Source organism: Bos javanicus, chromosome 5 (assembly GCF_032452875.1).
Source record: "Bos javanicus breed banteng chromosome 5, ARS-OSU_banteng_1.0, whole genome shotgun sequence".
NCBI lineage: Eukaryota > Metazoa > Chordata > Mammalia > Artiodactyla > Bovidae > Bos > Bos javanicus.
Genome location: NC_083872.1, coordinates 67,969,817 through 67,994,118, shown reverse-complemented (window position 1 = coordinate 67,994,118; position 24,302 = coordinate 67,969,817). Strand labels below are relative to the sequence as shown.

Genomic DNA, 24,302 nt, shown 5'->3' with positions numbered 1-24,302 from the left:
CTTCCTGTTTATTAGAATAGTAGAAGTACTGAGCTCAGTGAGAGATCTTTGTAACTTTGAAATAAAGGGTTTTGCCTTTTCTAATTCTCAAATTTGGGGATGCTGTTGAGGATTGTGGTTTGTGTGTGTGTGTATATAGGTATGTGAAAGTGAAAGTGTTAGTCACTCAGTCGTGTCTGGCTGTTTGTGACCCCATGTACTGTAGCCCACCAGGCTCCTCTGTCCATGGGATTCTCCAGGCTAGAATACTGGAGTGGGTAGCCTTTCCCTTCTCCAGCAGATCGTCCCAACCCAGGGATCAAACCCAGGATTCCAACATTGAAGGCAGGTTCTTTACCATATGTATAAATATTTATACATTTATACATATGTATAAATATTTGGTATTTTCTTTCTGTTCCTAAATAATGTGCTCATACTTCTGTTTCCTAACTTATTAATTCTGGACATTGTCCCTGCTGTGAGGACTGAGGACTTGGCCCTCCCGCACATGCAGCCCTGTCTCCAGCCTCATTTTCCTAACCTCATTACGATCCCTCTCTGCTTGCTTCACCATCTTGTTTGCATTATGATTCCACAGGTCGTGTTCATTCTTAAGCAAGTAGTGCACTGTTTTCTTTCTTGTGCAGCATTTGGTTTTTCCTAGGTTTAATAATAACCTCAGTTTTTATTTGCTTAGTTTCCTATGTAGCTATCTAGTTTTTTCCCTAAATGTTCCTTCACAGATATCAAGCAGGCATTTATTTCCCCACAACTCAAATGTTTTACATAATCTCTCAGTTACTTTTTTTTTTTTTTGACTACTGCCTCCTACTCTGATCTGCTCTGATTGCTCATCCAGGGACTTCAGTTTGCTACTTTTTCTGTTCCCTGGCTCTCATCTCTTCCTCTTTCTAACTTTACTCCCTCATTTTGCTAGAGCACATCCTACAGTAGCTTCCTGGTGCCTCTTATGGCTGAGTCTTTCTGGGGATCTGTGGTGGTTCATGAGTTCCTCTCTTTGGGGTCCCATTGCAGGCTCTGTTCTCAATGTTGTTGAGTCAGGGGCCTCCTTTTACCAACTGTTTTCCAAAAACATGTTGAAATGTCTTATGTGCTGATGTCTTTGCTCTCATTTCCTTTGACCTTTTGAGCAATTTATCTTTTACTGTCATTTTAATGGTGTTTCAAGAGGGAGAAGAGGTGGTGGTGATGATGCAAATAATAAATAGCAACTCAACAATGTTGAGTTTTGCAGAGCAACAGATACTGCCGTAAGGGTTTTGAGTTAACTCATTTGATCCTCAAAATAATCTTATAAGGTAGGTACTGCTATTGGTCCCAGAGATGTTAATCAGTAACTTGCCCAAGGCCACACGGAAGTAGAATTCAGACCCAGACAGTCTGGCTCCTGACTGTGCTCTTGGGCCATGTGCAGCGTTTCTGAATGTCTGAGGGTTACCTGGTAGTCTTCAGCGGATCTTTCGAATCTGTCTGCCATCTGCTTTTGGACTCAGACACTTACCCCTTCTCTCCTGGGCTCCTGTGGTTTTTTGCAGCGCAGCCCACAGACTGGACGTTTTGCTAGACTGATTTACCTAAAGCATTGCCTTCAATAACCCCCTTGTCTCTTCTGAATCCTGGATGGCTCCCCATTGTCTAAGAAATAGAGCCCAGATCTCTTAAATATTCCATCAACCTTCTCTAAACAAACCCTTAGCTTTCTCCTCTTCCATACACAGCTCCTTCACTTCCTTGATTGGTTAAAACTCTTGGTTGCAAGTGACTGAGACACAACTCAAGCTGGCATAAACAAAAACCCAGTCTGGACTCACTAATGGTGTAGTCCAGGGACAGATCTGGTTGCAGGTGTAGCTGGCTCCAGAGGCCCAAATGGTTGTTGTCAGTGCTCTTTCTGTCTCTTGACACTCCTCCTGTCTGGGTTTGCTCACAGCAGGCACCTCCACGTGGTGAACCCTGGCAGTACCAGGCTTCCACTCTCAGCTCCAGGTCAAGCAGAGAAAGGGAGTTATTCTTTCTAACAGTTTCAGCCAGTCTCAGAGGGAGTGGATGCCAGATTTGTGCAAATAGCAGATAAATACCTTTCCTCTGAGTTCTCCTTTTCACTGCTCTGCATCTGTGCAGGCTGGCATTCTTCCAGGATGCGGTTTTCCTTCCTTTCTGCTTCTTGAAATCTCACTCATCCTTCTGCATGGCTGACAGGTGGCAAGGCTTCTCCTCACCCTCTCAGCTTGACATGGTCTTTCTTTCCTCTCTTCTGGGCCACACCATCCTGTGGCTCCTAATTACCTTGTTCTTTCTTCTCCAGATAAATTGTCTATTATGTTAGAGGTATGGATTGGACTAGGTAGGAGGGGCCACTGAGGCATTTAAAGGGGAAGGAGTGCTCAGGTTGAGGTCCTGGGAAGATCGCTGGGGCCTCAGTGCTGAGAAGGGGGTGTGGCGGCTGAGGCAGCAGGGGTGCGAGTGTGGCTCTGGAGTCACACTTCCTGAGTGTGAACCCTACCCCTGCTGCTCTCTAAAATGGGCATGATTCCAACACCCACCTCAGGGCGGCTGGTTGTTTGGACTAGAGCAGGCTTGGAACATCATGTGCGCTAAGTTGCTTCAGTGATGTCTGACCCTTTGCGACCCTGTGCACTGTAGCCTACCGGACTCCTCTGTCCATGGGATTCTCCAGGCAAGGGTACTGGAGTAGGTTGCCATTTCCTCCTCCAGGGGATCTTCCTGACTCAGGAATCGAGCCTGTGTCTCTTACAGCTCCTGCATTGGCAGGCAAGTTCTTTCCCAGCGGCACCTGGGAAAATGTCCCTTTCCTCCTCTCGCCCCCTGAAGGGATAATGAGTGAGCAGAAGGAGGGGAAGAGCGCTCACACCTCAGCCTCGCTCCCCTCTGAGCCCCGTGCCCTTGCATCCCCCTCCACTGGGTGGCTTTCAGGTTGCATGTGGGCTGTGCACGTGAGCACTGCTGGGCCGAGGGGGAGACTGACTTCCCACCACAGGCCTGTTTAGCACCCACATTTTAAGTCTCTAGGAATCTGGTGAAAAGCTAGGGTTGTTCCCACCGTAGCCATAGTGCGGAACCTGGATGGCGCTTCTCATGCACTGGGTGCCGTTCTCTTTATAGCAACTCATTTAATCTTCTCAGCAGCACCAGGAATTGGATACTGGTTTTGCTGCTCATTTAAAAAATGACACTAAGACCCAAAGAGGTTAAATTACTTGTTCCTCGTCCAGGTAATCCCTCAGCAGTTGAGGGAGCTGAGATTTGAACCCAGGGCAGACTCGTTCAGATCTGTGCTCCTACCCTGTATTTCTCAGAAACACATGGGGTGTGTAAAGTAGTTTTCATTGTGACTTCAGCTCTGGTTTAGGCCACATGCAGGTGCAGTTGACTGTCCATCTGAGCCTGGCTCCAGCAGGTCTGTGTGTTGTGGGTACTGCCTACAGCAGAATTCAGCTGAGTGTGGCCCACTGAGTTCAGTGCATCTTTTGAGCTGATACTTGGTTATGTGGACCTTAAAGCTGTGGTTTTTGTGGCCACATGCCTGGACATGTGTCCTGGAGGTGGCAGTGGCTGCTGAAGGACTGGAAGTGTCCTCGTGTCGGGGAGGAAAGGTAATTCACCCAGCAGAGTTCCTTTTTACTGTGTTGAGTCTCTTTCTAGGTGTTAGATCCTTCAGGGTGTTTACTGCTTACTGCTGCTGCTTTAGCCAGAGTGGTTTTCCAGGGTCACTGTCTAGAAGAAGCTGGTGTGGTCCCGGTGTCTTATCTGATTTCTGGAGCAAAGATGGAAGGGAAGCACAGTGCTTTTTTGTTTTCAAAGGCCAGTAGTTGTTTCAAGTTAATCAAGATCGGACGCAAAACATCAGTGAATCTCCTTGGATATTTTAAAAAGTAAGACAAGAGTGGAGAATGGAGGAAAGAGGCCGAGATGATGTTTTCATTAAAGTTACATGTCGAATATAAATTATGTTTTATATGTACTTTAATATTGACCAGTGATTTTGTGTGATAAGCTGTATGAGTAACTGAAATTTGAGCTGAGTTATTTTTACACCGACTGTAGCACGGCCTGGTATTGCCATCATTCATTCTGTGGTTTCCTCACCACTGGTGTCTGTTTCTCTGGTGCCTTCTCCTTAGAGAAGGGGGCGGGGAACAGACGTTTCCCTTCCCAGTGCTCTAGAGGCGATTCCAGGGGAGGACTTCTGAGACCATTAAGTTGCGGGTGAAAGCACCTGCTCGCAGCACAGGCGCCAGAGGCAGGGGTAGAATCTGGGCCACTCACGCCATAGTGTTTGTTCCCTCTGTTCAGATGAGCTGGATTCATTTACAGATTCTGGTGCAGCCCCCAGAAGCAGGCCAGTGGTGCATGTTACCTCTGCTTTTTACAGATGGGGAACCTGGCCCTCACTGTGATACAGCATTTGGGATCATTCCATGCTAGAGCATCCCGTGCTGTAGATCATTCCGTGTCCGGCATCCTGACCGTGGGGGTTAGTCCGCCTGAGCCTGCTGCCTGACTCTTTCTGCGTCAGCACTGATCTTCTTAGGGTAGAGCGTTGGAGGGCAGGAGAGTGATGGGGACAGACCAGCCTCTCCCCCTAACGTAGTTAAAACATTAAAAAAAAAACCCACCCGAAGCAAGTCATTAGGAGACCGTGTGCCTTGTTAACGGAGGCAGTGTGATGTGGTGGTTGCAGAGCCCAGGAGCCAGTCCTGACCCAGCACTTTCTACTTTGGTGACCTGGAGCAGGATCTGTGACCTTTCTGTGCTTTGGTGGCTTCTGCTGGAAATTGGGAAGAATAATAGTGCCTCACTCCTAAGACTGCTGAGAATGAAGTGAATGCCTGTGTGGAATTCACTTCTGGCATTCAGTGGGTACCATGTGGTGTCAGCTACTGTCTTTCCTGCTCTCATTTCCAGCAGAACGATAGTAGTAGTAATAGTAGCAGAATCATGCCTGTTATTTGTAGCAATTACCAGTGGCACCACCTCCTGCTTCCTTGTGACAACAGCGTCTTGCACCTCAGTTGAAAAATTTCAGCAGTCACTGGAGGTCTGAATATCGCTGCTGTCTGTCTCTAATTGATGCTAACTGCCCTGCCTGTGATTTTCCCAGAGGCCTCAGTGTGGTCCCCGATGAGGAGGTCATTGAAATGTACGAGGGTTCCCACGTGCCTTTGGAACAGATGAGCGACTTTTATGGGAAGGTAATGAGAAATTATTTATTTAAAGTAACCTATCTTTTTCCTTTACAAAATGTGGCCTGGTAGCTTTAGGATCTTAAACTACTAGACTCTTTGCTCACAAGGACTCAAGAAGGCAATTGAGGTTGTGTTTTGAGAGACCCTCGATTTGAGATAGGTGAGTATGTTCGAGTCGCTCCTGGGTTCTTTCATGGTTCTCCTTTCTCGGCCCTTCCTCCCTACCTGCTGAAGGCTCTTTGCACCTTCCTTGTAGCCCTCCCCCATTTGCCACCACCTCCCCAGGCGTGTCCCCACTCTCTGGAGGAGTCACTGGGGTCGTCACTGTAGCAGCTGCTGCCTCCCCTGAGATTAAGAGCAGGCAGCACACTGCTCTGTGCCTAAGGGAGGCCTCTGCCTTTCTAACTTCTGTGGTCCTCTTTGCCTTAGAATTTTTGCTTCTTGTCCTGTTAGATGCAGTCTCTTATTTGTGTTACCAAAATGCAAGGAAGATGCCTAGCCACCTGGTAAACTTAGTCTTATAAATCGCAAGTGTTCAGGGAAAGGCTCTTTTCCAAGCTCCCATGTGGGCTTTTGACGGGGTGGGAGTGGTGGTGCTCAAATTCAGGAGAGTTAGTGGCTTTTTGTGTCATTCACATGGGCAAAAATCAATTTACTGCCTTTCCTCTGTGTATGATGAAAGAGTGTGAGCTGAAAATTGGATGGAACCCAAAGGAGAACAGAAAGGGAAGGCTGGCTAGACTTTTGAGGGGAAGTCAGGGCATTTCCTTGGAAAGCCCATTTGCACTTAGAGTGAGACATCAGCTCTGCCATGAAGGACAAGAAACAGGGTGAACTTTTTTACTTTTTTATTAGAGTTTTTCTTTCCTTGTGGGGAGGGAGCCAGATGTTGATGACCAGGATCCCCCGGGTGGATGTAAAGTCTGCTGTGGTGTTGGCTCCCTTGCTAAAGCCTCCCTCCCTGTCTGCAGAGTTCCGGAAACACCATGAAGCAGTTCATGGACATCTTCTCCCTGCCCGAGATGACCCTGCTGTCCTGTGTGAACGAGTACTTTCTGAAGAACAACATCGACTATGAACCTGTGCACCTGTACAAAGACGTCAAGGTTGTGTGGACATGGGGGGGTCACCATGCTGCACCTCTTCCAGCTCCTCAGAAGTAATAGAATCTCTGGCTTCCATTGTCGGCTGGGTGTTTGAGATCGTCCTTCCTCTTGAATCTCTTTTATTTGCTATTTAACCTTGGAAATCCTCTGGCTTCCATTGTCGGCTGGGTGTTTGAGATCGTCCTTCGTCTCGAATCTCTTTTATTTGCCATTTAACCTTGGAAATCCTAAGAAAGGGGTTAGGAGAATTAGAAATGAGTCAAATTGTTTGTTAAAAGAAGAGGGTCCTTGTTACCTAGATTTCTGTGTGCATATACATACCCACATCATTTAAATAATTTTGTATTTATGTATTTTAATTTATGTTCACATTTACCTGTGTTTATAGATGCATTCTTTAAGCTGTCTGAGCTTTTTTTAGTACTTAAAAATGTGTTTATATATTGCTTATTTAATATATATTTTTAATGCATATTTCTAAGCATCTTTATGTATATAAAATTTAAATATCTGTATTTTTAAAAGGGGCTTCCCAGGTGGCGGAGTGATAAAAAATCCACCTGCCAACACAGGAGGCTCAAGATTTGCGGGTTAAATCCCTGGGTCAGGACAATCCCCTGGAGAATGAAATGGCAACCTGCTCCGGTATTCTTGCCTGGAAAATGCCATGGACAGACGTGCGGGCTACAGTCCATGGGGTCCCAAAGAGTCGGACGTGACTGAGTGACTGAGCAGGCAGACTTTTAGAAGATCTGTATATACATACTACAGTGTTTTTATTATGTGTTCATGGGTAGATTTAAATATTGACTGCCTCAAATCATGGGTTTTAGAAAATACAGGGTGAATTACAGTTTCTCAATACCAGTTTGGTATTGTTTTAACTAAATTTAAATATTTAATTTCCATTCTCTGTTTAGGCTCACACAGATACTTTATCTTTAAGAAGTTTTAAGAATTACTGGAGTTATGTAACGCTTAGCATTCATGAGGAAAGTTGTTTACTACAAAGTTCAGTTTTTACTATGAAGTGTTAACTACCTCTACATGTATGTATTCAGGCACTATGTTCTGTGTTCAGGTACTGTGTTCCAGGCACTATTTTTCTGAATACTATATGCCTATTAATTAATCAAATCCTTACAAGAATGCCGTGAGATATCATCGCCTTCATTTTACAGATAGAGAAATTGAGGCACAGAAAGGCTGAGTAAGTTGCCCAAGGACATCCAGTTAGTAAGTAGCAGAGCCTGGATTTCAGGCCAGGAAGCTGCACTTTGGCTTGCTCTTAACCACTGCCTTCTGCCGACGTGCCGTTGAAACAGGCCTCTGCCAGAAGGTAATTGAGGTTGAGTTTACAATCAGGAGGTGCTTGTTCCTGACAGTAAGCACCTATCAGTTTTCCAAGGTTTTGTGGTTGTTGTTTAGTCACTAAGTCATGTCTGACTCTTTTGCAACCTCATGAGTTGTAGCCCGCCAGACTCCTCTCTCCATGGGATTTCTTATGGCCCAGTTTTTCCTGCAGCCCAGTCCTCTGCTACAGGCTCCAGAAAGTTTCGATGTGCTTTCAGGAATGCCCACCTATGTAGTAGACCTGCTCAGAGCCCCCATGAGAGCAGGGCTGTGCTTTGACACGTGCCAGGCATCAGGCTGCCGCTCTGCCAGGCTCTTCCTTGTGTCTGCCTGCTGGATCAAAGCTCTGCCTGCGTTCCGAGCTCCTTGCCTTTTGGTAGCACTGAAGAGAGGAGGATCCTATCCGATTGGTCTCTGTCTCTTTCTTTAGGGCACAGAATCTGTTGTTGGGGTCCAGAGAAGGGTGCAAAGAGGAAAGCAGCAGTCCTTCCCTTTGTCGGGTGACCTGAAATTACCTGGTCCTCATTCGGCATATAAATGACTGTTTATCCTGTGGGACTTCATTCAGAATTGTTCACATAAATTGCCTCCTCCAAGTGACTCTTTTGAAAATTGCACTGGAACCTGCTGCTATCACCATGGAAACTTAAGTTTCTTCCTGTCCATGATAAATGGACCAGAATGTAGATTTCATTTAGTGCCTTGGTTGCCAGGCTCTGCAGACAGACATTATCCTACATGACCTTTCACTTGTCCTCTCGCTCAGACTATCCCAGTTATACTCAGACCGATTAAAAACCTATCTTTTGACAGGATTCAATTCGGGATGTGCACACCAAAGGAATCATGTACAGAGCAATTGAAGCAGATATTGGTATGTACCAGATGTTATGTACATAACAAAAGATCAGCATTTCCTTTTGTTGTATAATTTTGTAGGCATATCACTCCAGGTGCTGAGCAGGGTCTGTAGCTCTTCTTTAAAAAAGAAAAAAATTTATTTTTGGCTATGCTGGGTCTTCATTGCTGTGTTCAGTCTTTCTCTAGCTGTGGCGAGTGGAGGCTACTCTGGTTGGGGTTCGACGGCTTCTCATTGCAGTGTCTTCTTGTTGTGGAGCAAGGGCTGTAAAGCACACAAGATTCAGTGTGGCTCACGGGCTCTAGAGCACAGGCTCAGTAGTTGTAGCACATGGGCTGAATTGCTCTGTGGCATGGGGGATTTTAGCTCCCAGACCAGGGATCGAACCTGTGTCTCCTGCGTTGGCCGGCAGATTCCTAACCACTGGACCACCAGGGAAGCCCCCGCAGTACCTCTTCTGCGTGCAGTGCAGGGACCTTGCCTCCTTGCACCTCACATGTCTCCCTCCCCTTTGTCTCAGAAGTTGACATAATCCTGACTCTAGAGGAGCAGGCAGCGACAGCCACTTAAGTTTTTCCCACTTAGACTGAAGAGGCAAGGTCTTGGTTACTGATTCACTGGGCACCAGTATACCGACTTGAACCAGGCTTCTTGAAGGCCCCAGACGGTGCTGGATCCATCTGCCCCCCTTAGGAAGTGCTTGCAGATTGGCTGACTTCACCCTGAAACCCTGTGTGCATTTTCCTCTTGCTCTTTAGAAAAGTACATCTGCTACGCTGAGCAGACCCGTGCGGTGTTGGCCAAGCTGGCTGATCATGGCAAGAAGATGTTTCTTATCACCAACAGCCCCAGTAGCTTTGTGTAAGTTCTGTGTTTCCTGCCTAGTTTCTGGCTCACTTCCGATGTTCTGTGTATTTAAATAGTGGAAAATTTGAAAGAAAAAATCGCAAGAATAGTTAATCCCTTCAATGTTAGGCTAACCTGGCTGCCATGTTGTTCTAGGGACAAAGGGATGAGGTATATTGTTGGAAAAGACTGGAGGGACCTGTTTGATGTGGTCATTGTTCAGGCTGAGAAGCCCAACTTCTTTAACGATAAGCGGCGGTAAGTGTCTGTCTTTTTAGAGACCAGATTTTATTCATCTGATGCTCTGAATACTGAACTGTGTCTTGGTGATATTGTGATAATGTGTCTTGGTGAAATACAATTGGAAAGTCACAAGCATCTGACATTATAGCTTTTGATACTTAACAAACCTCCTAACAAGTAATTGGAATAAAGGTAGGATGAGTATGTACATAGCAGATAGCTTATTATTGAAACAGTTCTCGATTTAACTCAGGCTAGTCAGTCCTATGAGTCAGTCTTTAAGAAAATGATGGACAGCAGTTAGAATCCAAACTTAACATCACATAGTAAATTAGATCTCTCTCTCTGGATGCATTGTGAAGTGTAACAAAATAGCAACAACAAACCACCTGGTGAGTAGCTCCTTAAATAGAACTCTAAATGGTGCACCAAGTGTCCTTAGATTTTGCAAAACTTCTCTGCAACACAGGTTTTGCATCAAATGGAGTAAATCTCTACCCAGACTTAGATAAAGACTTTCTGCCATGGTAGCTTTGGGAAATAGAGGCATGGGAGTTTGGGTTGCACTCTTAGCATTTAGTGGTGGGTGGGGTGAGGATAGGGTCAAGTGTTCTAAAATGTCTTTTTAACATCCTGGACTGACCTGTTCACCAAGAGTGTATTAGTCGCTCAGTTGTGTCCAGCTCTTTGTGACGCATGGACTGTAGCTCAGTCTGCCACGATCCTCTGTCCATGGAGTTTTCCAGGCAAGAATACTGGAGTGCGTAGCCATCCCCTTCGCCTAGGGATCTTCCAAGTCAGAAACAAACATAGGTCTCCCACATTGCAGGCAGATTCTCCACCATCTGAGCCACCAGGGAAGTCATCGTCCCCAAATGTCAGTGGCATTGCGAGGTACTGCACTGGGATTATAAGAATGATTCATATTTTTGTAGTAATGGCCCACATTTGAAACACTTTTACCTACATTTCTCTGTCCTGCAATAGGTAACCATGCAGTCTTCCCTGCTCTGCTAGGTGATTTATTTTTTAACAGTAACACTATATCCATGTTGGGATGTGTCTTTTTTCTTTTTTCTGTTTTCAAGATCTTTTTGATGTGGACCATTTTGAAGATCTTTTTTGAATTTGTATTGCTTCTGTTTTATGTTTTGGTTTTTGGCTGCAAGGCACGTGGGAACTTAGTTTCCTGAGCAGGGCTCGAACCTGTACCCTCTTCATCGGAAGGCAAAAATCTCAACCACTGGACTGCCAGGGAAGTTCCTATGCTAGGTGATTTAAAGCTTGATAATTCGGTGTCCTGTAGTCAGTGTTGAGTGGATTAAATTCCTCTTGTGATGCTAAATTCCAGTTTCCTGAGTGTCACAGTGACTCCTGGAAGAAAAGGCAAAACCAGGAACCATGTGCAGAGACTGAGAATTTAAGAGAATGTTCAATCTGTACGTTTTAGAGTTAGATGTAGATGTGCCTGTAGCTGTAATCACTGCCTGGCTGCTTGGTCACTGATAAAATGCTCTCTGGCCTTTTCTTTTTGGATCTCAGGGAGGTGGTCAGGGGAAGGACCTCATCTCCCCTTTCACCATGGACCTCCCTCCTGTGTCATGTTTATGCACAGTGGCAGGATGATGTCTTAGATTATTAGATTTTCCCTGGAGGAACCCAGCACGGCTCACTCACTCTCACTCTAGATGTCTGGATTAAAAATCCTCTCCCTGTATTCATCCTTCTGTTATTTATGATGATGAAGGTGAAGGAACATCCATATGAGAGGATAGTATGCAGTCATTAAAAATGAGGTTTTTTTTTTTAAAAGGCAGTGAACATATCTCCTGACTGTAAAAAATGATGTATGAATCACATGGGAAATTGCTCACAGCCTTGGAGAAGAGAAGATACATAGCAGTATCCAGAAATGATCCTCATTTTATATTCATAAAAAAGAGAAAGATACATAAAGACCAAAAGATATGGACTGAACTCATGTGTTTCTACCTGGGTACTGGAATTATGGATGATTTTCTTTTTCTTTATTGTATTTGTCTACATTTTCCAGATGTTTTTTGTAGTGAGTTTATATTTTTCTCACCAGAAAAGCAGTTCAAATAAGTATTACCTAAATAAAGAAAAAGGACAAATAAACCTTGTGTTTTTTTTGGAGTAGCACACCCAGGTTGAGGAATGAGGCCTTTGTTCTGTTTTTCCTATTTTCCATCATAAAATAATATGCCCGATTCTCTGATGTGTCTTGTATCTAGACTGGCTGCATTTCAAATGCAAAGCTGGATGAATGTAATAAGCAGTATTTCTATAAGCTTTATTTTTGGTAAAATGTTGTCTGCATGGTTGAATAAGGTTGGAAAATCTGGGTTAAAGAAAGTTTCTTTGTAGGAGGGCTTTTCAGAACCACCAGTAACTTTTAAAGAGGGACATGTCTAGGGCACAGTGTTTTCCAGATTCATCTGACTCTGGCGTTAGTTTTTCACTAGCCCTTTCTGGGTCCCGTGGTCTGCAGCACGGGATGTTTTACACGAGGCTGGGGAACGTGGTGGTGGGGTTTGGTTTGGGTTGTGGGGCTCTTTTCTCTCTCCGGGGAGTAACCGTGGAGTCTTTCATCCAGCACACAGCCTGCACTGCCACCACACATGGTAACGTTTCCTGTTTCTGTTGTTAGACCTTTCCGAAAGGTGAATGAGAAAGGTGTCTTACTCTGGGATAAGATCTACAAGCTGCAGAAAGGCCAGATTTACAAGCAGGTATCTCGTGACCCGTCTGTCCTCTTAGTCGCTGTGCTTTGTGATCAGTTATAAGGATGTCACAGCTGGCATTCACTGAGGCTCACGTAGTCAGGCACAGTCCTGGGGGCTCTGCTTGAATCGACTGTTTGTAACTTGGTGGCAGAATTTAAGCTTAAGTCAATGTATTTTCAATGTGCTCTGTGTGAATTAACTCAGAATTGAGCAGCTTTTAAAAAATATATTTTTAAGCATTTTTTCTGTAGGATATAAAATTTAGAATGCCAGTAGTAAAATGGAAGTTTCTCTTTAAGAAGTGTTTAATCACATGGCGTCTTGCCCCAATTAGTAATTATTTCCTGATGAACTGTGTTTCAGGTACAGTTTTGATATATTATGGTTTCACGTAAAGCTCTCCCATGTTGAGTAAATGATTGAATTGCTGTCCATTTTTGTGTTACTGAAATTAGTTTTTTAAATTTTATCCTTTAAACATTTTATATTTGTATAATATTTATAACATAAAATTACAGAAGAGCATGATATAGTTTTTTTTGAACTGTGTAGTACATTCCTTGTATTATATACTGTCCAACTGGCTTATACCTGTTGTATATGTAACAGACTGATGGATTTGGCACTAAGTATATTTTCTAGGCCTGAAAGATTAGCTTGGATACAGCCATTCCCCATCTAGGAAGCTAGGGGAAGAAAATGATTAAGATGTAGCTAGCTGAAGAAAACTATTAAGAGGTAGCTAAAGCTTTGCTAAAGAATGTTTATCATGATGTTACTTACAAAATAGGTAGGAAGGTAAATGTCTAATATCAGATAATTGATGAAACGAATCATGGGTAGGTCTCAGCTGCTGAAATTACATGGCAGGCGAATACTTGTTGACATGGTCAATAAATTACAGAATGTTAAATGTAAAAAAAAGATCCTTAAGAAGGTATACAATATGAATCCCTCCTGAAAAGTGCATTTGACTTAGAAGAAAGGGCTCAAAGATTTCACATAAATGTTTTTTATCTTAATATTTCGATACTTAAACTGTAAAAGCAAAAATATTTTAAGTTTAAAAAAAAAAGTAGATATCTTGGGCCATGGGGTGTACAGGCCTTTTATCTGTCATATAATGCAATATAACACCTGTATTTTTCTGTTATTGCAGGGCAATTTATATGAATTTTTGAAGCTTACTGGATGGAGGGGCTCCAAAGTGTTGTATTTTGGTGACCACATATATAGTGACCTGGCGGTGAGAAATCTTATTTCCTATTTCTTTGTTGGGTACAGTGTTAGGCCCACTTATTGAGGAGTTTATTTATTATTTAAGACTATTTTCATGCTTTCATAAAAATGAGGACTGGGCCACATTTCTTGCTGCTTTTTCTTTAATTTCTCATATTTTACCAAACCAAATGAATCAGAGTCATGAAGTAGAGGAATTTTGGGAAAATGATGGAAATTAACAATTTACTCAGGTTATCAGAAAAAAATCTTTACTCAGAAAAAAGTCTTTCCATTTAAAAAGGTCAGAAATAAATGACAGTGTTTTTTCCTTTTCCTTTCTTTATTAAGCATCAGAAACATACAAATGGTCTGTAAAAGCTTGTAAACATCAGTCTGGGTTTCTTTTGCCTGATAGTCATTTTGAAAGAGTACAAAATGTAAAAAGTACAATAGCTATTTCTAGGAAATGGCTAGTAGGTGAAAATGAGGCTTTCATGCCCTTTGGAATGACTGGAGTGTCTCAGGACTTGAATTATGACTTAATTTATAATTGGCACTAATTTATAATTGGCACAGGAGTGAGTGAGTCACACTTATTACCACCCTTGGTTCCTTGTGGAATGAATATATATATATATATATATTTATATATAAATAAAATTCATTTATACGAAGAGTGAAATACGTGACTGTATACAAAAGTGCTTAGTAAAGTAGAAACCTAAAGTGCTCCTGTCAGGATGCTGGCACTCCCAGGATGTCCGACCAAGTGCCATGGCGTCACAAGACATAGCTCTTACTGTGTGGTCTGTGGGCCTTGAGGAGATAACTGTGACCCTGGAGGCATGTGGGTGCTTGGCCCCGTGAGGTCCCCCGCACAGAGACAGGTCCTAGTGCCGTGCGAAGCTTCACACTGCAGTTGTTTGTCCAGTGTTGTCCCCGTGACATTGGCATCACCTGGGAACTTGCTCAAACTGCACATTCTTGGCCTCACCCCAGACCGACCGAGTTATAAAGAAGCTCTGGGGTTGGGGCCCAGCCATCAGTGTTGTTCTCAGCTTTCCACGCTAAAACTTGATGTCACAGTGTTGCTGGCCTCATGGAATGAGTTGTTCGTCTTCCTCAGTTTTTGGAAGAGTTTGAGAAGGATTGGTGTTCATCCTTTTATGTTTAATAGTGAAGCCATCCAGTTCTGGACTTTTCACTGTTGGAAGGTTTTTGATTCCTGATTCAGTCTTCTTCCTAGTAAGAGGTCTGTTCAGATTTACCAATTCTTCATGATTCAGTCTTGGTAGGTTGTGTGTTTCTAGGAATTTGTCCATTTCATCTAGATTATTCAAGTTGTTGGCATACAGTAGTTTACAGTCCTCTTTTATAATCTTTTTTTTTAATCTGTAGAATTGGTGGTAATGTCAGCACTTACATTTCTGATTTTAGTAATTTGAGTCTTCTTGTTTTCTTATCAAACTTGATGGTTTTTCAATTTTGTTGAATTTTTTTTTTGAAAAACCAATTCTTAGTTTTATTGATTTTTCTCTGTTTTTTTATATTCTTTATTTTATTTATTTCTGCTCCGATCTTTACCATTTCTTTTTGTGCTGCTAGCTTTCAGTTTAGTTTGTTCTTTTTCTAGTTCTTTTAGGTTTAAAGTTAAGTTGTTGTTTTGAGATCTTTGTTTTTCAATCTAAATGGCTAGAGGTGTTAATTTTCATTTTAGTCTTGCTTTTTTTGTATCCCATAAACTTGGGTATGTTGTGTTTGCATTTTAACTTGTCCCAAGTTTTCTAATTTTCCGTGTGATTTCTCTTTTGACCTATTGGTTGTTGAAGAGTGTGTCTTTTAATTTCCACATATTTCTGAATTTTTCAGTTTCTCCTTTTGCTATTGATGTCTAGTTTCATTCTTAGTGATAAGAAAAGATACTTCATATGATTTCAGTCTTCTAAAATTAATCAAGACTTGTTTTGTGGCCTAAAATACAGCTGCTGCTGGAGAATGCTCCATGTGCGTTTGAGAAAAATATTGTATTCTACTTTTGTTGGATGGAGTGTTCTAATTGATCTGTGGTGGTGTTCAGGTCCTGTATTTCTTGTTCTTCTGTCTCCTATTTTTATCCATTATAGAAAGTGGGCTACTGATGTTTCCTATTATTATTGTAAAGCTGCCTCCTGTTCCCTTCAGTTCTGTTAATGTTCGCGTCATATATTTTGGACCTCTGATGTTTGGTTCATATGTGCTTTTAATTATTATATATTTTTGGTGAATTGATCCTTTTATCATGATGTAATGTCATTCTTTGTGTCTTGTAACTATTTTTGACCCAAAGTCTGTTTTGCCTGATACTAGGATAGCCACTTTTGTTTTGGTTACTATTTGTGTGGAATGTCTTTTTTAGTCTTTTCACTTTCAACTCTGTGTGTTCTTAGATCTAAAATAAATTGTCTTATAGACAGCATATATTTGGATCCATCCTGGAGTGATCAGACCAGAATTGATTAATGTGTCAGAGATTATGTGGGCAATGAATATTACCCTTCAAAGGAATCCCTTGAGAATGTAGATGCTTCCAATGTTGCTGCAGTTTCTCAAAATAAATTTAGATGCCCCCTTTGGGATATATTTGAGAGCCAGCTTGAGGCACTGGAGAAAATTAATTTCATTATCATTAATTCATTGTCATGTACTTTAGTCTTAGGAGTGTTCCAGTTGACTTTTTACCTATTGTCAGAAATAAGATCCATCTTGAAAAGTTTGCCACCACTGGGAATATTTAGAAAACTGTGCTGTATGTAGGGTTTCATATATTTTAGGAGAAAGAGAATTATTGAAAGATTTAAAGAAATTCAACCATGGAAGAAGATAGGCATCCTTAGGACTTGTAGAGCAGGGATTCTAGCTTTAGGGGAGTAACCAGAGTGAATTTTCAAAATAGTAAACTATATACCACTTCTGTCCTTAAAAGCGCCCTCCTTAGAAGTATCCCTTTCTCCCTTAGAGTAAACGCCTGGCTTCCTGCAGTTGCTGTGCTCAAGCTCTGTCTCCCCAACCTCTCCTCCCTCTCTGAAGGCACCTCCTGCCTCTGCCCTCTCTCCTTCTCTGCCCTAGGTTGCTTGCCTTGCTGTTTCTTAGCACACCCTGCTCCCAGCATGTTCCTGCCCTGGGGTCTTTGCACTTGACCTTTTTCCAGCCAGAATTTTTCTCTTCCCATACATTTACGTACTTTTACTGCTTGAATGTCCCTTTGTTAGCCTGGCCTTCTTACTCTCTATAAAATGGTAACTCCTTATTTTGCTTGATTTTTGTCCATTGTGTTTCTTACCACCTGCCATTGTGTATTGGCTTGCTTATTTTTTTTTGGTCCGTATTTCCCATGAGAGCAGAGGTTTGTTATTTTTGTTCACTATTTTATTCTCAGTTTCTAGCACAGGGCCTGGCAAACAGTAGTATTTAATAAATGTTTGTCAAATGAGCAAATGAACAGCCATTCAGTATGGTGATTGTATATCTTAAATTTGCCAGGACATAACTTATATGAAAGAGATGGGAATACCAGACCACCTGACCTGCCTCTTGAGAAACCTGTATGCAGGTCAGGAAGCAACAGTTAGAACTGGACATGGAATAACAGACTGGTTCCAAATAGGAAAAGGAGTACATCAAGGCTGTATATTGTCACCCTGCTTATTTAACTTCTATGCAGAGTACATCATGAGAAACTCTGGGCTGGAAGAAGCACAAGCTGGAATCAAGATTGCCAGGAGAAATATCAATAACCTCAGATATGCAGATGACACCACCCTTATGGCAGAAAGTGAAGAGGAACTAAAGAGCCTCTTGATGGAAGTGAAAGAAGAGAGTGAAAAAGTTGGCTTAAAGCTCAACATTCAGAAAACGAAGATCATGGTATCCAGTCCCATCACTTCATGGGAAATAGATGGGGAAACAATGGAAACAGTGGCTGACTTTATTTTTTTGGGCTCCAAAATCACTGCAGATGGTGATTGCAGCCATGAAATTAAAAGACGCTTACTCCTTGGAAGGAAAGTTATGACCAACCTAGACAGCATATTAAAAAGCAGAGACATTACTTTGCCAACAAAGGTCTGTCTAGTCAAGGCTATGGTTTTTCCAGTAGTCATGTATGGATGTGACAGTTGGACTGTGAAGAAGGCTGAGTGCCGAAGAATTGATGCTTTTGAACTGTGGTGTTGGAGAAGACTCTTGAGAGTCCCTTGGACTGCAAGGAGATCCAACCAGTCCATTCTAAAGGAGATCAGTCCTGGGTGTTCTTTGGAAGGACTTATGCTAAAGCTGAAACTCCAGTACTTTGGCCACCTCATGCGAAGAGTTGACTCATTGGAAAAGACTCTGATGCTGGGAGGGATTGGGGGCAGGAGGAGAAGGGGACGCCAGAGGATGAGATGGCTGGATGGCATCACCGACTCGATGGACAGGAGTTTGGGTGGACTTTGGGAGTTGGTGATGGACAGGGAGGCCTGGCGTGCTGCAATTCATGAGGTTGCGAAGAGTTGGACACGACTGAGCTACTTGAACTGAACTGAACTTATATCAGATATTCTGGCTTATTGTCATATCACAGGAGTACAATATTTGGAATGAAGATACGATCATGTATGTTGGTTGGTCCTGAATGATCATTCCAAGTCTGAAATTTTTCATAACCCAGGAGGCTTGGCATGCCATGGATGTTCCCCAGCCTTCTGTGGGTGGATTGAATAAAAACCTTCAGAAGCATTTCAATTTACCCTCCTTCTGCCCCTGACCTAATTGTTGTTTTAGAGACCGTGGTTAACGATTCAAGATCCTATGTTTCTGTGGGGGCTGTGACTCAAGCAATTATTTCTGGAACAGAAACTTTCTTTGGAGGGGGGTGGGGAATGGCCAAAGCCTGGGGCAAAATTGGCTTTAATTAAGTGTAATTCATTGAGTTCAGCTTGGTTAATGACCAACCATTACAATTAAAATTAATTCAGTGAATGCCTGTTGTGTCTGGGAAAGGTAATGAAATGGTTTCAATTCTGTTGTGATGACTGTTGACTTTTTGTGATCTTTGCAATCAGGACTTGACCCTGAAGCATGGCTGGCGAACGGGTGCGATTATCCCCGAATTAAGATCCGAGCTCAAAACCATGAACACGGAGCAGTACATTCAAACTGTGGCCTGGCTACAGACCCTGACCGGGTTATTGGAGCAGATGCAGGTTTGGAATTCTTTTTCTCTTCTACTTTTTCTTTCTTTCTTTTTTTTTAAAAGAATTATTTGTTTTTGGCTCTGCTCCGTCTTCATTGCTACGTGCGGAATTTCTCTCGTTGTGGTGCACAGGCTTCTCATTGCGGTGGCTTTTCTTGTTGTGGAGCACAGGCTCTAGAATGCACAGGCTCAGTATAACTGTGGCACATGGGCCTAGTTCCTCCTCAGCATGTGGGATTTTCCTGGACCAGGGATTGAACCTGTGTCCCCTGCAGTGGCAGGTGGATTCTTAACCACTGGGCCGCCAGGGAAATCCTCCCCTACTTTTTCTTTAAGCCTGAGGTTAGTCCACTGATCAGAGTTATTTCAGATATTTTTCTGTTCAATTGAGGTCCTAAAGTATGAGGCAGAAGCTATCCTGCAGAATAACCACTGGGGTGATTTTGCCCCTGAAAGAATCTTGCCACTTTCCCTAAAGAGAATTTTAAAAATGACTGCCAAAGCCATCTGGAGAAAGTTTTGTGGGGCCCATGTGGGGAATTCCAGAGTCCTTACTTCTCCACCCAAGCCCCACTGGGAGATATTCTGTGGGTAGTGGGATTCGAGAACCTCTGCCTAGTGTTTGGGTCCAGTCCTCCTGCTGCCTTTTGCCTGCTGTGGGACTTCTCCTTTCTGGGCCTCAGTTTCCCCATCTGTGAAAGGGAATGAACACTTCAGGCCGGACACCATGGCTTGCTGGGAAGAGTCTCAGAGCAAGAATCGAGATCTCTGCCTGCAGCTTCCATCTGACTTTGAATCAGTTTGCTGGCTCACTGGAGTTCAGTGGTGGTTTTTTTTTTTTTTTCTTTCTGTGAGTTACATAGCCAGTTTTAGGCAGATAGTGAGGAAAGTCATTTTGGTAATTTCCTGGCCCATGGACTATGCCCTCTGTTGCAGCTGTGACTGCCTGCCTCCCCCCATCTCCCCCCACCCCGCCCCGCCAAGTCTCATGAGACACCTTGTTTTCTCACCTGATTTAGCTGGCCTGGCCCTCAGCGTCTCAGCGTGAATGCTGACTCTTAGGATAAGGGGCATGGATGCCTGCTTTGTTGGCTAACACACCTGCAGCCTCTGGCCATGGCCTGGTGCCCACAGCCTGCCAGCCTGCTTTGGAAATGGGCAGGGAACTGCCTTGCTTGGCCCAGCTGGCAGCGAGCTCAGGCAGGGATGCAGGGAGTGCCAGGCCCTCACTCCAGGGCACACACCTTCCAGGGCATGGGGCCCCGCACGTCCCCCGGGCCTTGCTTCCAGCTCGTCTTGGCTGTGTTGCTCTTTGGCTCGCCTCTGATGAGGACTGGTTCTGTTTCCCTCCCTGTGCTTGTCTGTGAGGTGTTTGTCTAAAAATAAAAGGCATGGATTCTGGGTTAATGCAGCTTCAAGTCTGTGCATAGGTCACACGTAATAATAGTTACTCTCTAGATGCCAGGCATTGTGCTGAGCGCTTGCTCTGCAACATTACTCCTCACTCGTCCCAGCTGTCCTGTGTACAATTTTCCACTTTAGAATGAGGAAACTGGGTGTCTGAGAGGTTAGGTAACATGTCCAAGGTCATAAAACAACAGAGCAAGGACTTGAACCTGGGCTGTGTGGTGCCCGAGTCCCTGCTTTGGGGCAGTGCACGGAAGTGCTGTTTTACTTGGCGGTTTAGAGCTTTCGTGTATAGCTAGAGCCCTCCCCTTAGGTGCGGTCTCTCTGTGATGCGGGCAGCTGGTCAGATATACAGATGCAGCCTGCAGGTAGATGGTTTAGCTTTGGTTTCCTTTTCCAGCTTTCTGTCTGGGTGGATTCTCTAGGACGTAGAGGAAGGTGATTGATGATTAAAAAAATTACCCGAATGAGCAGCATTTCTCACTGTGCTTCCTGTTCCCTTTCTCCTCTCCCCCGATCCCTGCGTTCACATAGAAAACTATACATTATTCCAGTGATTCTGTGTCAGACGTTTCTATAGCTCCTCTTTTTCTGATAATGGGCACATAGCACATTATCTGGACACTATTTTCTGAGAAGAGAAATTGGTCCTTGAACTTGGGTGTGTTTTTTTTTTTTTTCCTTTTTCATTTTGGAAGCCAAAAGTGTTACCTGGAGCTGGGTCTGATGAATTAACTGGAAGTATTTAATTTTTGGATTTAAGGAAGTAGCTATAAAGAAGAATTTTTGTTCATTAGCCTTGAAGTGCCCTCCTGAGTGGTACTGTTCATGGTGATCATGCTGGTGGATGATGTGCTGGTATTAAGTCTTTTAGGTAACCATGTTAGAGCCATATTTAGCCCGGGTTGGACAGACTTCTGCAACAAGCTAGCTAGCCATTGTGTGAGGTCGTGCAGGTTGTACGGTCTCAGCTCCATGCTGGTAGCGTGAAAGCAGCCTTGGACAATATGTGAGCAACCAGTTGTAGCTGTATCCCTGACATTTTATTGGGGGACACTAAAATTTTAATTTCATATCATTTTTACACATCATGAAGTTATTTTTCTTTTGAATTTTTTTCAACAACTTCAAAAGGAAAATCCATTCTTGAGCTCATTGGGATGATAGAAAGGTGGGCAGTGGGCTGGATTTGATCTCCATTGGTACAGGTTATCAGCCTTCTGGCTAGATGGCAATAATTCTGCCCATGCAGGAGTGGGCTAGCCTGTACAGTATATTTTCATAGATTGTAGCCATAAATGGCTGAGTGAGCTAATGAACGAGAGGGGCTGAAGGTGGCTGAGGTGTCTGTAGGATCAGCTTCTGGTGTGGGCTTCTGGTTAGTCTTTTCCCGTGCCAGGTCCCCATCCTTGAGTGCATGGTATCACTTAAAGGTGAATTATAGCTAAGTAAACCCAGTGTTTGAAGTATTTTAAAGTAGGTATCAGACTCCTAAGATTGCTGTCTTACAAAGTTTGGCCTTGTAGGAGGATCCAAGCTGGAGAAAGGGGTGGCTCAAGGAGAAACTGCTTTTTCTTCTAATGGAAGAGCCTTCAGCATGTTTAAAAGCTGATGGGTAGAGTCCAGGGGAGGAGGTTGATCACTTGGGAGAGATGATAAATGATGAAGAAAGGGCAGGTGGGAGGGAGCTGTGGGTGGGCGTGGGTGGGCCTTGGATGGGAGGGTGTGAGGGGAGGCTGGGCTGCGGTGCACACACCCAGAGCTCAGGTGCCCCCTGCTCGAGGGGGTGCTCCCTGGTTCAGCTCTCTGGGGCCTTCCTCCTTCGCTTATCCCTTCAGCAGTCTTGGGCTTTGCTGGAGATGATCCCGCATCCCTGGCCCCGCCCTGTTCTGGAAAAGCTGAGCTGGAGAAGGTGCCATAGACTTGGAGACCCAACCTGGCTCTTCATGTCTGTGTAGCCCGCCCTCGGGTAGGGGCCCTGCTGAGGGGAGAGTGGAGAGGCGCAGTCATGTGGCCTATGGCCGCTGGCTTCCCAAAGGAGAAAGCACTAGTGCACTTTGGTTATCTTGCTTCTGGTCGCTAGTCAGAATCCTCCTCCTGCAAGCGCAGGGAGAAGCTGCTCCTTCACACTGGACACAGGGGCCCTGATCGTGGGCCGAGAGCTGTGCAGAGGTGGGAGGAAGACTGGTGTCCTGTTCTGTGCAGTGTCACACTGTTTTGTCCTGGTCTGCTTACCTGGGTGCCCCCTGCCAGGGTCCGCATCTCGTTCTCTTATATCTTCAGTATCTAGCACAGCGCTTGCCACACAGAGGTGCTGAATATGTACCTGTGTGTATATATGTATGCATATATGTATACATGTATATCCATATGTATGCATGTGTATCTGTATAGGTGTGTTTGTGTGCATACGTGTGTGTGTATGTGTATTTATGTTTATATATATATGTATAAACAAATTCTCTGTGGCACCCTACAGAGTTTTGATCTAGTCTTACATTTTGTAGTGCCTCAATTCTATGGTGAGTGATTTGTTGACTTAAAATATGAGAGCTTATTGAAATCAAACTCACAGGACCTGCCTCGACACCCCCAGAAGGGACCAGTCTTCTGGTGCTCCAGTAACACACATCCAGTGGTCATTCAGAGGTGGCTGCTTCCTGCTGGTGTAGACAACAGTGGCAGGCAGGAAATCGAGATTACAAGCTCAGGGTTTTGATTTGAGTGGCAGCAGCCCGTAGCGGGTGACTTGGTCAAGCTCTTGATCTGGGCATACGTGATAAACAGAAGGGCCTTGGCTCCCATGTCAAAGCAGATGGTTTGCTCATTTGGCATTTTCCTCCGGGTCCTGAGGCTGCCCCAACCCTGCCTGGCCCCTGCAGTCACGTGCACCTCTGGCTCTGGTTCGTGTGTTCAGTTTAACCCTAGGAGGCTTGGAGAGAGACTTGTGAGATTCCATGTTAGGGTGCGTACAGCTGTCATTTTCTTTTTGCCTTTTGGTCACATTTCAGTCCACCTGGAGAATTCTCCACTTTCCATCCAGTTGAGGTGTTCTGCCTTCTTGCCTTTTACAAAAACAGTTTTTTTTCTCTTAAACACTTTAAAAGGTATTAATAAAATAATATTGAGGAAAAAGATTAAGTCAATTATAACTGTTACCCTTGAACAAATTAAAGAAAAAATTTCATGTTAATTTCCAAATGCACATGTTTTTACATGCTTGAAATTTGTGGATGCACTGTTACATCTGCTGTTTCCACTCACTGATGTTTTATGTGTGTGTGTGTATAGGACATATATTTATGATATATATAAATGGGTCTGTTAGGTAGTGTGTATTAGGTGTATATTTATATGTGTAACACACATGTATAACGGATACATGACACGCATATAATACACACATTTTATGTGGACATACATGTATTCTAGTTCTAGTTCAGTCACTCAGTCATGTCCAACTCTTTGTGACCCCATGAATGGCAGCACGCCAGACCTCCCTGTCCATCACCAACTCCCGGAGTTCACTCAAACTCATGTCCATCGAGTCGGTGATGCCATCCAGTCATCTCATCCTCTGTCGTCCCCTTCTCCTCCTGCCCTCAATCCCTCCCAGCATCAGAGTCTTTTTCAATGAGTCAACTCTTCACATGAGGTGGCCAAAGTATTGGAGTTTCAGCTTCAGCATCAGTCCTTCCAATGAACACCCAGGACTGATCTCCTTTAGCATGGACTGGTTGGATCTCCTTGTAGTCCAGGGGACTCTCAAGAGTCTTCTCCAACACCACAGTTCAGAAGCATCAATTCTTCAGCACTCAGCTTTCTTCACAGTCCAACTGTCACATCCATACATGACCACTGGAAAAACCATAGCTTTGACTAGACAGACCTTTGTTGGCAAAGTAATGTCTGCTTTTTATACGCTAACTAGGTTGGTCATAACTTTCCTTCCAAGGAGTAAGCGTCTTTGAATTTCATGGCTGCAATCACCATGTGCAGTGATTTTGGAGCCCCCAGAAATAAAATCTAACACTGTTTCCACTGTTTCCCCATCTATTTCCCATGAAATGATGGGACTAGATGCCATAATCTTAGTTT

The 24,302-nt window shown here is 43.8% G+C and overlaps 1 protein-coding gene across 1 annotated transcript in view; it reads left to right on the top strand.

Annotated features, from left to right (window-relative positions):
• Window positions 1-24,302, top strand: part of NT5DC3 (5'-nucleotidase domain containing 3) — a 71,012-nt gene that overhangs the window by 34,569 nt on the left and 12,141 nt on the right. The window contains exons 5-12 of the mRNA XM_061417117.1: window positions 5,126-5,216; window positions 6,182-6,316; window positions 8,483-8,543; window positions 9,287-9,389; window positions 9,531-9,632; window positions 12,289-12,370; window positions 13,524-13,610; window positions 18,667-18,807. Coding sequence (XP_061273101.1) covers window positions 5,126-5,216; window positions 6,182-6,316; window positions 8,483-8,543; window positions 9,287-9,389; window positions 9,531-9,632; window positions 12,289-12,370; window positions 13,524-13,610; window positions 18,667-18,807 — 802 coding nt within the window. The remainder of the gene's footprint in view (window positions 1-5,125; window positions 5,217-6,181; window positions 6,317-8,482; window positions 8,544-9,286; window positions 9,390-9,530; window positions 9,633-12,288; window positions 12,371-13,523; window positions 13,611-18,666; window positions 18,808-24,302) is intronic.